General features: G+C 35.7%; 6 protein-coding genes across 6 annotated transcripts; 3 read left to right on the top strand and 3 right to left on the bottom strand.

The window, feature by feature from the left end:
• Positions 1-95: 95 nt before the first annotated feature.
• DFA_07505 (uncharacterized protein) lies at positions 96-4,483 on the bottom strand (the record flags this gene model as incomplete). The annotated part of the gene is made up of 6 exons (XM_004367307.1): positions 96-488; positions 557-2,901; positions 2,973-3,817; positions 3,927-4,098; positions 4,302-4,420; positions 4,473-4,483. 6 exons carry the CDS (start codon positions 4,481-4,483, stop codon positions 96-98), a joined length of 3,885 nt encoding a protein of 1,294 aa, XP_004367364.1.
• A 308-nt stretch (positions 4,484-4,791) lies between these two features.
• On the top strand, positions 4,792-8,031 carry malaS (alanyl-tRNA synthetase; the record flags this gene model as incomplete). The annotated part of the gene is made up of 3 exons (XM_004367306.1): positions 4,792-6,215; positions 6,293-7,551; positions 7,658-8,031. 3 exons carry the CDS (start codon positions 4,792-4,794, stop codon positions 8,029-8,031), a joined length of 3,057 nt encoding a protein of 1,018 aa, XP_004367363.1.
• A 220-nt stretch (positions 8,032-8,251) lies between these two features.
• Positions 8,252-8,752, top strand: commd7 (COMM domain-containing protein 7; the record flags this gene model as incomplete). Its single annotated transcript, XM_004367305.1, has 2 exons — positions 8,252-8,582; positions 8,676-8,752. 2 exons carry the CDS (start codon positions 8,252-8,254, stop codon positions 8,750-8,752), a joined length of 408 nt encoding a protein of 135 aa, XP_004367362.1.
• Positions 8,753-8,827: 75 nt separating this feature from the next.
• On the bottom strand, positions 8,828-11,079 carry DFA_07502 (uncharacterized protein; the record flags this gene model as incomplete). The annotated part of the gene is made up of 2 exons (XM_004367304.1): positions 8,828-10,813; positions 10,900-11,079. The coding sequence occupies 2 exons, from the start codon at positions 11,077-11,079 to the stop codon at positions 8,828-8,830; spliced, it is 2,166 nt and encodes a 721-aa protein (XP_004367361.1).
• Positions 11,080-11,403: 324 nt separating this feature from the next.
• On the bottom strand, positions 11,404-11,981 carry DFA_07501 (uncharacterized protein; the record flags this gene model as incomplete). The annotated part of the gene is made up of 2 exons (XM_004367303.1): positions 11,404-11,738; positions 11,810-11,981. 2 exons carry the CDS (start codon positions 11,979-11,981, stop codon positions 11,404-11,406), a joined length of 507 nt encoding a protein of 168 aa, XP_004367360.1.
• Positions 11,982-12,611: 630 nt separating this feature from the next.
• On the top strand, positions 12,612-14,133 carry bkdA (3-methyl-2-oxobutanoate dehydrogenase; the record flags this gene model as incomplete). The annotated part of the gene is made up of 3 exons (XM_004367302.1): positions 12,612-12,707; positions 12,836-12,982; positions 13,075-14,133. The coding sequence occupies 3 exons, from the start codon at positions 12,612-12,614 to the stop codon at positions 14,131-14,133; spliced, it is 1,302 nt and encodes a 433-aa protein (XP_004367359.1).
• Positions 14,134-14,199: the final 66 nt, after the last annotated feature.

Genomic DNA, 14,199 nt, shown 5'->3' with positions numbered 1-14,199 from the left:
ATTTGTTGTGTTGTGTTTAGAATAGAATCAGTTTTTTTTATTGTTACATTTTATAAATAAATAAATAAATAAATAAAATTGTGGATTGTGTAAATTTATAGACCATTATCTTGGTTCATTTTTGCTAATCTGTTTAGTTTGTTTCTAGATTTTCTTTGTAGTTTCCAACGTTTGTATGAGATTACAGAAATGGTGGCTACTGCCAACCCACCAATAGCACTACACACTACAATAACAATCAATTTCCATTTGGATGGGTCACTTGTAGCACATTCATCTTGTTGTTGTTGATCCTTGTATTGAAGTAGTGCAGAAAAGGAAGGATCCAAAACAACTCTATCATCAAAATATGGTGTAGTGATTGCTGTCAATACATTAAATTTACCAGTTGATGAAACATTCAAGTATAATTCATCATCATGATCCAATAATTTTACACTAGCACGAATAATTCTTTCATCAACAATCATACGATTACTAAATTTAGCCTAAATAGAAAATAAAATAAATAAATAAATAAATATTAAATAATATTTGTTTGATTGTTTTAACATACATTCATAATTGTATTACCACTTTGAATTTGGAACCAATAGATTGTATCACCGTCAGTAGAAGTAGTTACATTGGTTTGAGCAACTTGATCATTATCACAACCAATGGTAGATGATTGATCTGTGAAAGAGTTGTAAATGACTTGTAGTTGAGATAGTTGATCTTGCCAAGTCCAATTGGAGACTGTGATTTCATATTTGATAGAGTTGGTTGGCATGACCATTTCCTGACCTGCAAATATAATGGTTGATGAATTTGGATAATAGGTAGAGACAATTGAAATGACTGCAGTGTCATTGTCAAAAATACCATTGTGTTGCATAGAGTTTTCATTCAACTGCTCATTCACCCAGAGTGCATCGGATATGGGGAGTGTTTTAATTGGTACGTCATCCATATCTAGTTCCCGAAGATGTGTTATTGAAATGGTAAAGTTGAGACCTTTAACTGGAATGGTTGTTGTACCATTTTCGTTGGTTTCAGGTTTACCACCATTGTTTCCTCCATCTGCTACTGAACAGTCGGCACTTGATAGATACCCCTTTTCACAAATACAGTCACCACTGTCAGTGTTACACGTACCATGGGAAGAGCAGTTATTAGGACAACTCAAGGTAGTGGCATAGATAAACATCTCTTTGGTAGTACTGCCAAAGGTAGTGGTGATGGTGACATTAAGTGAACGTTTGGGGTCGGCTGGTGCAGTGATGGAAGCATCGTAGAAACATTCGATTCTATAGGGATCGATGATTCGTGCATTGGTACAGTTTTGCATGTTGGTAAAGTTACCAATGGCTGCGTACAATGGTAGAGAGAGATCACCAAAAGAGTTACCACTGATTGTTACCAAACCAGGTGCAAGATATTTTAGTGGTGAGACTGAAACGATGTTTGGTTTGGAGTAGGTAGCTGCAATCTGGTTGGAAATACCATAGGGTGTGACGATAGACACTAAAAATGGATAGAATCCAGCTGGCATTGGACACGACAAGATTGCTTTAGTTGGTGGTGTATATCTAACTTTACAGGTGACTGGTATGGCTGCACTGTTATTGACTAGCATGTCAACTGCTGTAATGGGATTACCTACATCGTCAACAGAGTCAAAGTATGCTACCATGTCAACAGAACCACCTTCAGTGAATGGTAGTGACAAGAGACTGTCTAGGTAGGGTGTCAATATGACAGAGGCAGTATTGTTTGACTTGACATTTGATACACTGACATAGACATTGACCATGCGTCCATGAGCAGTCTTTGGTACCTTGGCAGTGATTTGGGTGTGAGGGGTGGGGAGTAATACTTCTGTGCATGGAACATCACCACCGAGCTTTGGTGATGTTACAAACACCAATATATTGGTTGGCAAAGGTCCGAAATTAGAACCTGAAATAGTCAACGTGTTGGGACTACTAGATACAGTGGCACCAGAGATAAACGGGTCTTGATACGACCAATTGAATCCCACCGATGGTTTTGATCCAACCTGCACCACTAACATTCCTTTACCAGACGATGCTGGCATATTACATACAATCGTCTTGTGAGCAACGACTATATTTGGATTGGAGCAAGTGATTGGACCCATCTTGATGGTGATGACCGAATTTAGAATGTAATAGTTGTATCCGACGATAGAGATGGCTCCTCCGGTTGTACCGATATTGGTTGCACCGCTAATGACAGGATTACCGTATTCAATTGTTGTTTGGTAGGTTCTACCGTCGGTAGAGATATTAAAAGTACTAGATCCATATCCTGGTGCAATGTTGATGATCAAGAGACCATAGTTGTTGATGGGGTCATATTCAACTGGTACGATGAGATTGTCATCGATTCTAAAGTTTTGAGACGACCCAAATCTTGAACCATAGCTCGTGAGTTGGACGGTCTTGGCCGAGTCACCAGTAGTGTTGACAAGAATAGTTCCTCCAACCACTTGTACATTGGGAATGTACTGAGCAAGATGTTTGTAATAATCGGCAGACGTTGCCGCTGGACTAATGATAAAGGTTGACAAATCAAAGTAGGGGCTTTTAGCTTGAAACAATGCAGTATTGGGAATGTTGGTCGAGTAAAAATTAGCAGCTAGATTCGGATTAGAGGCTCTTCTAGGGGAAATGCCTTGGAAAAAGAAATCTTCAAAGAGAGTCCATTGATTCTTGGTGGTATTGTAGAATAGAGGATACGTTGATTTGAGAAGATTGGCAGTGACAGGAGACTCTATCAACCCAAGTGCTGCTCCAATATTCTCATCGGCCAATCCGATAACCTGTCCAATCAAGCTTGGGTCAAAATACATAGTAACTGGGAATGGTGAAAAGAATGATTTTGAACTTGTATCCCCTAAATAATTAAATAAATAAAAAATAAATATTATTTTTTTAATCAAAACATTATGTTTATAAAGTACATACAAATTGGAACCATGGTTAAATAAGATTGAACATTATCAACGACGATGGTAATTGGAAGTAGTTGGTAACCGGAAATATCGGCAGCATAAGATATTTCATAAGCTTGACCTGGGATTTTAACTGATTGGATGGTACATGGGAATTTTTGAGAAGTTACATAGATTTGTATCTTGGCGGTAATGGTTCCAAAGTTTCCTCCATAAATAATAAAGTTTGTACCTGGGGATAGGTTGAGAGGTGGATACACTGATTTGAGGTATGGTGCATTAAATGACCAAGGTACAACGGCAGTCTTGACACCATCGGTAATGGTTACGTTGAATGCACCTGTTCCAGGAAGAATCGTACAACTAGCAGAAGTAGAGTTGAGTCTGGAGATTGATATACACCCAAAACTTGTCGTACCGACAAATTGGAGTGAAAGTGATGCAATATTGAAACCACTTAATCTAGTGACAGTAATGATACCTCCAGTAGTATCTATTTGAGACAAGAAGGGATCTTGTACTCCACCATACTCACAAATGATTGATGATGACAAATCTTCTTGGTTTTGAAATCCTATCAATAGTTGTGTGGGTGCTGACGCTCCGTCCAAGACTGCCATCAGTTGACAACCACTTAATCCTGATGGGGCATCTGGAGGTGCTTGAAAATAGCTATATGGACGTCCCGTTAATTGGTCAAAGACCAAGTATCCTTCCTCGGGTGAATAATCAAAATGTATGTTTAATGCATATTCTTCATAGCTTGTCCGACCATTGATCAATGCTGGAACAGTTGTAATTAATCCTTTTGATGCTGCCCATTCAAATTCTTCTTTTGATGTAAATGTTGCAACATAACTAAAATTAAATAAAAATTAAATTCAATAATATATTAATGTATACATCAATATTAATCGTGTACAAAGTAATATAAATATGGTTGGGTTGTGTTCTTCTTTTTACATACTTTCTAAAATCTTGAAATGGAGTTGATTGCTTGGCACAAATTTGAAGGGCATTCATTCCACTCTTCAATGGGCTGATACCATCATATCTTGTGTAGTTGTGTCCATTGTATGGATTTATAAATGGTCCCACTGTCGTTACCACTGACAGTACATGACTAGCCAATAAACCGACTAAAAAGATGATAATAGCCAACAGATAAATTGATCTCATCTTGTATGGAATCTATCTCTCTCTTTCTCTTTCTCTCTTTTTGTAGGTATCTGATTATATCGATAGAATGAGAAAGTAAAGAAGAAGGTGTATCCTCATTGTTTGGTGGATAGCGGTGATACCTTCGCTCGATTTAAAAGCATGAGGATATTCAATATCCCACCTTTACCGATATTTCCCAAAATCGGGAAGCCCTTTGCAACCTTTAAAGATTTACGAGCTCGTAAAATTTCTAAAACACGCACCATGAACATATTAAGTTTGGAGTCACCACAAGACAATCTATAAAGATATTTATAAAATAACAGGCTTAGTGATCTTTTCGGTAATACACAATGCAAACATTGAGATGTTTCAAAACCCAATCTTACCCATCCACAAAGAGTAGTTAGTTATTTGAAAGTATTGAGATCACATTCAATGTCGATCGTTTCTCCGTCTCCCTGGTTGTTGAGAAGAATAAGACTGATCTATCTATCTATGATATCTTATCTAAGGATTTAGATATACTAAATAAACAAATAAACAAATAAATAAAGAATAGTTAAAATTAGTGAATGAATGAATGATCATCAGCATCACAACTCTTTTACTTTTTTTTTTTTTAACGTTCAATCATCTCATTTCTTTATCTAAAGATAAATATAAAGAAAATGTTGATGAATAGTATTATTAGTAAATACTCTAATCGTTTAATACAGACGAGTAGTAGTATTGCTATTAGATCATATGCTTCATCATCGACATCAACTGCAAACATTAGATCAACATTTCTAAATTACTTTAATGAAAATGGACATAAAAAGGTAGATGGATCATCTTTGATACCTCATAATGACTCTACATTACTCTTTACAAATGCTGGTATGGTACAGTTTAAACAGTGCTTTGCAGCACTTGAAACACCACCTGCTCCAATGGTGACGACTGCTCAAAAGTGTGTTCGTGCAGGTGGCAAGCACAACGATTTGGACAATGTAGGGTATACTGCTCGTCATCATACCTTTTTCGAGATGTTGGGTAACTTTTCATTTGGAGGTTACAAGCATGCAAAGAGAGATGCTATCCGTCATGCGTGGCAGTTGCTCACCGGTCCGATGGGATTGCCTGCCAACCGTATCGTAGCAAGTGTGTTGGAGGGTGACGAAGAGGCCGCTGACATTTGGAGAACCGAGATTGGGTTGACAGACGACCGCATCCTTAGGTGTGGTCCAAAAGACAACTTTTGGTCGATGGGTGATGGTGCAGGCCCGTGCGGACCGTGTTCCGAGTTGTTTTGGGATCGTGGAGAAGGCAATGAAATGGATGGCGAGAGATACCTCGAGATTTGGAATCTCGTCTTTATGCAGTATTGGCGTGACGATGCTGGCAACTTGACACCACTACCTACACCATGTGTCGATACTGGAATGGGGTTAGAACGTATGGCTGCCGTCTTACAAGACAAACAGAGTAACTATGAGATTGATCTATTTGCCAATCTCATAGACGGTATCAAAAGTGTTGCTGAAAAGAATGACTCTGTGTTTGTCGGTAAAGTACACGCTGATAAATTCGAAACGTCAATGCGTGTCATTGCAGATCATCTTCGGTCGGTCAGTTTCCTCATTGCAGACGGTGTCGTTCCGTCTGCCACTGGCAGAGGATACGTTCTACGAAAGATCATTCGTCGTGCACTATCCTATGGCCAAATGATCGGGTTCCAACAACCATTCCTTCATCTCCTCCAACCACTTCTCACCTCTTTGATGGGTGACTTTTACACGCAGCTCAGTCAACGTGCTCCACAAATCCAAAATGTCATTTACAACGAAGAGATTCTCTTTTACCAAGCCATTCAGCGTGGAGTCACCTATCTCGACGATCTCATCGACTCTAATAAACTCGACGAGTGGAATGTATTCAATATCTACTCTACCTATGGTCTCCCCCTAGAAATCAGTGAAGTAAAAGCTAGACAATCAAACATCAATATCGACATGGACAAAGTTCAACAATTCATAGATGAAACAAAAGAAAAATCAAAATCATCTTGGAAAAAAGATCAATCAAATAATAATACCAATCAAATATTACAGTAAGTCAAAACTAACAAACAAACAAAGTCGCGTTGTATTTATATGAACTAATTAATTTAATATTATTATTATTTAGAAAATGGAAGAATGAAAATATTAAAAGTAATTTTGTAGGATATGAAAAATTACATTGTACAACTAGGATTAAAGCACAACATTTCTCTGAAGAGGATAATCTTTTATATGTTGTGTTGGAAGATTGTCCATTCTATGCAGTATCTGGTGGTCAAATTGGAGACAAGGGTATAATTGTTACTAGTGTTGGCAATGGTGAGAATATTTACAATGTCATAGATACACTAAAACCATACGATGGAGTACAAGTTGTAGTGATAGAATTTGATAGTACCAAACAAAGATTAAATCAAGTAATGGATGATCTAAAAGTGGATAACAAGGTTGATTGTAGGGTAGACAAACAAACTAGACAACAAACAGCTATTCATCACACTGCAACTCATCTATTACACTCTGCTCTACGAAAAGAGTTGGGAGAGAATAGTGTAGTGCAAGCAGGTTCGTATGTAGGACCAGAGAGTTTGAGATTCGATTTTACGGCAGTTGGTAAATTATCGAACAAGCAAATAACAAACATTGAACAAACAGTCAACCAAGCCATCCAACAAGACATACCATTGGATGTACAAGAAATGTCGCAGGGTGATGCTGTCAAGACTGACGCTATCCAATTGTTTAGTGAAAAGTATGGAGATAGTGTAAGAGTGGTATCAGTACCAGGCGTATCGAAAGAGTTTTGTGGAGGTACACATGTAGGCAAGACAGGTGACATTCAATTATTTAGAATCGTGTCAGAGACTAGTATAGCTGCTGGAACGAGACGAATTGAAGCACGTGCAGGTCAAGCTGCCGCTACATGGCTAGACAGTTTCAAGAGTACTGTAGATGGACTAGCCACCAAGTTGGGTGTCCCAACCAATATAGTTGGAAAACATGTTGAATCATTAATTGACAATAAGAAACAACTAGAAAAACAAGTATCAGAATTACAACAACAAATATTATTCAACTCTATCAAAACACATAATGGAAAGATTCAATTGGATGGAAACAACAACAACAGTATAGCATGTAGTCTACATCTATTGAGTGGACAGTCGACAACAATAGACAAAAACACATTACAAGAGATATCAAAAAAACTTGCCAAGACTCAACCAAACCATATTCACATACTTTTAACAACTGAAGCAACTGACAACAAGTTGATATGTACAGTTGGTAGTCAACTCGAAAAACAAGAGGTCTCTGCCAATGCCGATAAACTTCTCAAACAATTATTAACCAACACTATTAAATTTGGAAAAGGTGGAGGTAGTAAACAAATGGCACAAGCTTCTCTTGGTTCACAATCCATAGATCCTTTAATAATTAATAATCTTTATAAATTTATTAATTTAAATAAATAATATTAATTTAATAGAAATACAAGTTGAAATCATGGAAGATTCTTTTGAAAAATTGATTGATCAAAAAAAGAAAGACAGATTCATTGCAGAAGAGTCATTTATATTTATATTAATTTTAGAGATAGATAGAAAGATGGTTGTATATAGATTCTTAGGAGGAGGAAACAATTCACCAGATCAACAGTTATTAAATGAAGTAGGATATTTGTCAAACCTTACAGAACAAGACAAATTCGATCAACTTGTAGATATAATCTTTGCATTCTTGCTTTCACAAAAGGGCGATGAACTATTAGCCTCTATATCATCATACTCTGAACAACATGGTATTGGTGAGAATGCATTAAAGAATATAGTAAAAGGAACAATAATTATACCAATTCACTAATTATAATATGCGGTAGTATAAGCATACATATACCTTTAATCTCTAATCTATCAAAAGAGGAAGGTAAATGGAATAGATGATGATAATGATAGAGAGAAAGATGATTCTTTATCATTGATCACTTCTTCTTACTTCATCATCAATCAATTAAAACTCGCTTTGTTTTAAATGATCATTCTATTTTTAAAAATACCCTTTCTTCTTCTCTCCCCAATAATATATGTATAATCAAAATGACAGAAATATTTTCTACTTTTTTAAAGGAGCAGTAAAGTATCATCTTACACCAACACATGTAAAAGAAGATTTGGTTAATTTTAGATTATCAGAGGAACAAGCAGAGAATATTGCATCGAAATATAAATTAAACTTTATTGGACTTTCAAGAACATTTGTTGGAAATACTCTTACCATCAATCAAGTGTTGGATATGCAATGGAGATTTGGTGTAACTACTGCATCTAGTGAATCTAAAAAGGCTGGTAATACATTCCTTCAATTAAAATTGGTTTTAGATCAAGGAAATGATAAAAAAGAAGATGTTCATATGGGTAAATAGATAACAAATAATAATAACAATAATAATAATAACTTATTTGTGATGTACCATTTATTAATATTTTTATTTATTTAATTATTTGTAGAACTTTCATTACCACAATTTTACCAATTCCTAAGACAAATGGAACAAGCCAAATCAAGTTTAGAATATTTTAATTAAATTATTATCCCACCCTATACACTACTGTTTATATATATTTAAATCATCCATCATCCTGCAGACATTATTGAATGTTTATTTATTTTCTCCTTCTTGATTTCCTTCATCTTTATTTGCTTTTGAAAGGAAAGCTTCTCTGGCATCTTGTTTCCATGATCCATCAGTTGCAATATTGGTATTTCTAATTAAATGTTGAGTAAGGTTTGGACCACGACCAGAAGGTTTCTCAACCTTGGTTTCTGGTTTTTTCTTTGATTTTTCAGCCTTTGTCTTTTTGCCTGATGGTTGTTCACGGTAGAGTGGCAGAGCAAATGGAGTGACGATGGGATGGTCTGGTTCAAAATCGGTCGGATCCTTTTTACGCGGTGCCTTGTTGACACACAATCTAACACCCTTTTCACTGCGATCTGGGTCATAGTAGATACGTGTTTGTCCATCAGAACATCCGACTACAATCTGGTTGATCTTTGCATTCCATGCAACATTGATGCAACTGGCATTCTCAACCTTGATCTGTCGCATCTTGGTCAAACTGCTTCTGTCAAAGATGGCCAATGTGCCGTATGCATTGGCGCCAGTATTATCCTTCATCGATGTGCCTGCTACGATCAGTCGGTCGTACGACCCAAGCACCACGTTTGATTCCAAGTAGTCAGTGGTGATGTCGTCCCACACGACCATGGGCGATGGGTCACCCGTCGTAGCATTGTTAACCAACATTCTCAAATCCCATACTTTGATGGTGGAATCCATACCACGACTGATCAATGTGTATCCGTCACGCACAGACTGTATCGAAGTCACGTCCATTTGAGAGTGTGCGTCTGCTATCTGATTCTTTGCTTTGGTGAGTGTCGAACGTTGGTCAAACATGAGTATACTACCATCTTGACATCCACCAATAATGACATCACCACGAATATCAAAACCACAGGTTGTCACACCAATCTTGGCACCTTTAGTACTCCTAGATTTGATGACTTGAAGATTCTTTTTTGGTTGGTTCACATCCCATATTCTAATAGTACTGTCAAGTGAAGATGATATAAAGTGTTCCTTTTCGTTTGGATCCCAACATCCACCTGTCAATGTAGATACATGTCCCTTTGTATGATTAAGATCTTGTATGTATCTATCACCAGACACAAACTCTGCCTTTGAAAAACCGTCTCTATCGTACAGTTTCATTTGAGTTGTATAGGGCAACACGATAAATCTATCACCTGATGTAGAGTAGACAACCGATCGTATCTGTGCACCTTCAACAGGTTGTACCTCTCTAAACGATCTGAGATTAGAATCCATACCATTGAAATCCCAAAAACGAACTTTGCAATCAAATGATCCCGTCAATAATCTCGATCCACTTGGGTCGAGTGCAACCGATGACACTGCATTTGCATGACTCTTCATCACAACTTCATGAGATATTGGTATAGATCTTGATAATTCCACCCATCTATTAAATTCTTCTTTTTCACTATCATCACTATCTGAACTACTACTTGATGAATCCGAAGAATCTGAAGAATCAGAGTCTGAATCTGAATCATCTCCATCTTTTTTCTTCTTCTTATTATTATTATTATTATTTACAGGTCTTGGTGGTCCAACCATTGGTGTATTTATATTATTATTATTTTTCTTTTTAACATCATCGTCGTCATCAGAGTCAGATTCAGAATCACTACTTGAATCTGAATCTGAACTTGAATCATCATCATCATCACTATTGTTATTTTTCTTTTTTGAGGCAGGTGGTCTTGGAGGACCTACTGAAGGACCAGGTGCCTTTGTTGTTGTTGTTGTTTGGTTGTCTATTTTTTCGTTAATTGTTGGTTTGGTATCTTCAGCAGACACCAATTTTGATTCGATTACAGTTATATTACTATCAACTGGTAGTGTCTGTATCTCTCCTCTATTTATATCATTGTTTTGTGAATTATTCAAAGGTGGTGTTGGTAATACCTTTGTTGTTAAATTGAATTTGATTCCCGATGATGCCAATGGTTTGTTTGTTGTATTGGCTGCAGGTTTGACTATATTTAAAGATGGTGTATTCTAGATAGATAGATCGTATTGTATTAATAAAAGTGTTATATCCATGTTGCTATGATATCTAACTATATATAAATCTATCTACCTACCTTTTTAATAAATGATCCAAAGTTTGATTCATTCTCTTGTTGAGCACCTGATTTCTTGTGTGTCGGTAGTTGAAAGTCTAACTTTTGTAATTTCTTTTCATGTGTTTCATTGTCATCTTGATTATCATCTCCTCCTCCTCCTTCTCTATCTCTTTTGATATTATTACTATTATTACTCATAGTTTTGTAAATTGAAAATGAATGTCATTGTTGAAAACACGACTATGTTTTGAACATCTCAGTTTGATTTAATTTAAATTAATTATCATATTTGATATTATATATATTATATGTATATGTATGTATGTATATATGTATGTATATGTTGTATTTAAATATAGATATTTATATGTTTATTATTTTTTGATTGGTTTGTTTAAAAAAAAAAAAAAAGATATACTAAACAATTGGAAGTGATGTGATGATCACATATTATTATGTGTTAACACATTTCCATTGTCCAATCCATCATCCAAAGAATTAATCAATTCATTAATGAATAAATTAATCATCATTTGTTTGGTTAAATGATATTACACCTTCAATACCCATGATTTGTGCTACTTGAACATTTAAAGAATTATCCAGGTTGTAAGATAATTGCAACTCTGATGTTAGATCTTTGTCATTCTTTGGTAGTTTAATGTCCTCTCTTGTCGTTCCATTACTTTCATCTAAAAGAGACAAGTATCCATCTTGATCGATAAGTAAGAGTTGGTAGGTTTTAATAGTGACAATTGGTACTTCTATTTCCTTGTTTTGTCCCAATCTAAATACATGGCTTTGATTTTTATTGAAATATTCAGAACAGACAAACTCTATCAACTCTCCATGTTTAACTATAAAAAATAGGATAAATAAGAAATTGATTTCAATCATCATATAAATATTTATTTATTTATAAACTTACATCTACCCAATCGACAACTGACAATGTTACATGGTATTCCATTATATAGAAGCACTCTTGATGATAATAATAATAATGCATTTTCATCATTATCATTATTATCTTCCAAGAATGATCTAGCTGCTACCATGAGGGATGCGGTAGACTCTGGTGAAGAATTGTTGCTATTCATTTTAAATGGTATTGTCTAATATAGTATATTATAAAAAAAAAAAACTAAAAAGTACACAAAGTAAACTAACTATCTATATATCTGATTGATAAGGAGAAGGTTGAAGAGAAGAATGATGAAAGTCGATTCGAGGCAACGAGTTTTAATCATCTTTGATTCTTGCATAAATGAGAGGATCCTAGTTCCACATTTCTTCGCTGCTTCAAAAAATGATGCATATGATACATATCAATTTCTATCTTGAGAATTTATCTTTATCTTTTTTTTTTTGTGTGTTATATAATATATTATATCTCTTTTTAAAATATTATCCCACTTGTGTTGTCATTGGTTATTATTCATATTAGAACTACTATAACGGATATTTAGATTTATCTCTACAAAAATAATAATATTTGTTACGTTTTAAAAATTAATAAAATTTTTTTTGAATGAGGGAATTTATGACAAGACGAAATTGAATGATTCTTTCAACAATCATTCTTTTTCATCCTCCTTTTCAATAGACAACATTAAATTGTACTAGTTTATCCATTTATTATTATTATTATTATTATTTATTAATTCTTCACATTATAATATAGAGATAGAGTAGAGAGAAAAGAAAAGAAAGAAAGGATCGATCATACAATGAACTCACTAAGACATTTTGCATCAAAAGTTAGATTTACACCATCAACCTCTACACTCTTAAATAGATCTTTTAAACCAACTACTTCATTTAATGTAAATTGAATCATCATAAACAAACAAACAAACAAACATAGAGACTTGTATAAAATGACTGACTCTCCTCTCCTCTCCTCATCCTTTCTATTCAAATTTGATGATCATCATATCATCAATCAAAACAGAGAAACTTTTCAAGTGCAGTTGTTGAAGAAGATGATAAATATGAAGTAACCAATCAATTAGAATTCCAAACCTTAAAGCACTACATTCCAGTCTATACAGTTATGAATCAAGAAGGTGAAGTAAACCCACCATCAGCCGATCCAAATGTATGTATTGTTGTTTTGTGTGATATATATGATCAAAACAGACGAAAAGTAGAAATAGTAATTATAACACAATATTCAATCATTATTTTTAGTTTAGTAAAGATGAAGTAACAAAGATGTACAAGATGATGTTAACATTGAATACAATGGATAACATTTTATATGATGTACAAAGACAAGGTAGAATTTCATTTTACATGACTTCATTTGGTGAAGAAGCTATTCATATTGGCAGTGCTGCTGCTTTGGATTTAAAAGACACTGTGTTTGCACAGTACCGTGAATCTGGTGTATTGATGTGGCGTGGATTCTCGATTGAGCAAATCGTCAACCAATGCTGCTCCAATGAATTTGATCTTGGCAAGGGTCGTCAAATGCCAGTTCACTATGGCTCCAAGGAGATCAATGTGCAAACCATCTCATCGCCACTTACCACCCAACTTCCACAAGCTGTCGGCGCAGCCTATGCACAAAAGTTGATGGGTGAAAAGGCATGCACGATTGTCTACTTTGGTGAAGGTGCTGCCTCGGAAGGTGACTTCCACGCCGCCATGAACTTTGCCGCCACCCTCCAATCGCCAACCATCTTTTTCTGTCGTAACAACAAGTGGGCCATCTCTACCCCATCGCACGAACAGTACCGTGGTGACGGTATTGCCGGTCGTGGTCCAAACGGCTACGGTATTGCCACCATCCGTGTCGACGGTAACGACATTTGGGCCGTCTACAACGCCACCAAAAAGGCCCGTGAAATGGCCGTCGAGCAAGGTCAACCGGTCCTCATCGAGGCCATGACCTACCGTGTCGGTCATCACTCTACCTCTGACGACTCGTCACGTTACAGAACACTCGAAGAAATCAACTTTTGGAAGGAGAAGCGTAACCCCATGCACCGTCTCCGTCAATACATGTTGAAGCGTAACTGGTGGACCGAAGACCAAGACAAGGAAGTTGTCTCTAGTGTTCGTTCCCAAGTACGTGAGTCTCTTATGCGTGCCGAAAAACAAAAGAAACCTGCAATCTCTGAACTTTTTACCGATGTCTATGATGTACCAACTAAAAACCTATTGGAACAAAAGGCTGAACTCTTTGAACATCTTAAACTTTACCCAGATGAATATCCAATCGATCAATATGCTCAAGATAAATAAATTAAATAAACATAAAAATCAATACTCATTATTAATAATAATCATTATTTATTTATAATATTGTTA

The sequence above is a fragment of the Cavenderia fasciculata genome (genome assembly GCF_000203815.1).
Source record: "Cavenderia fasciculata unplaced genomic scaffold Scf_ET2XIPL01CNAVH-3, whole genome shotgun sequence".
Classification (NCBI taxonomy): Eukaryota; Evosea; class Eumycetozoa; order Acytosteliales; family Cavenderiaceae; genus Cavenderia; species Cavenderia fasciculata.
The sequence above is the reverse complement of the archived record's forward strand: the minus strand, read 5'-3'. Positions and strand labels throughout refer to the sequence as shown.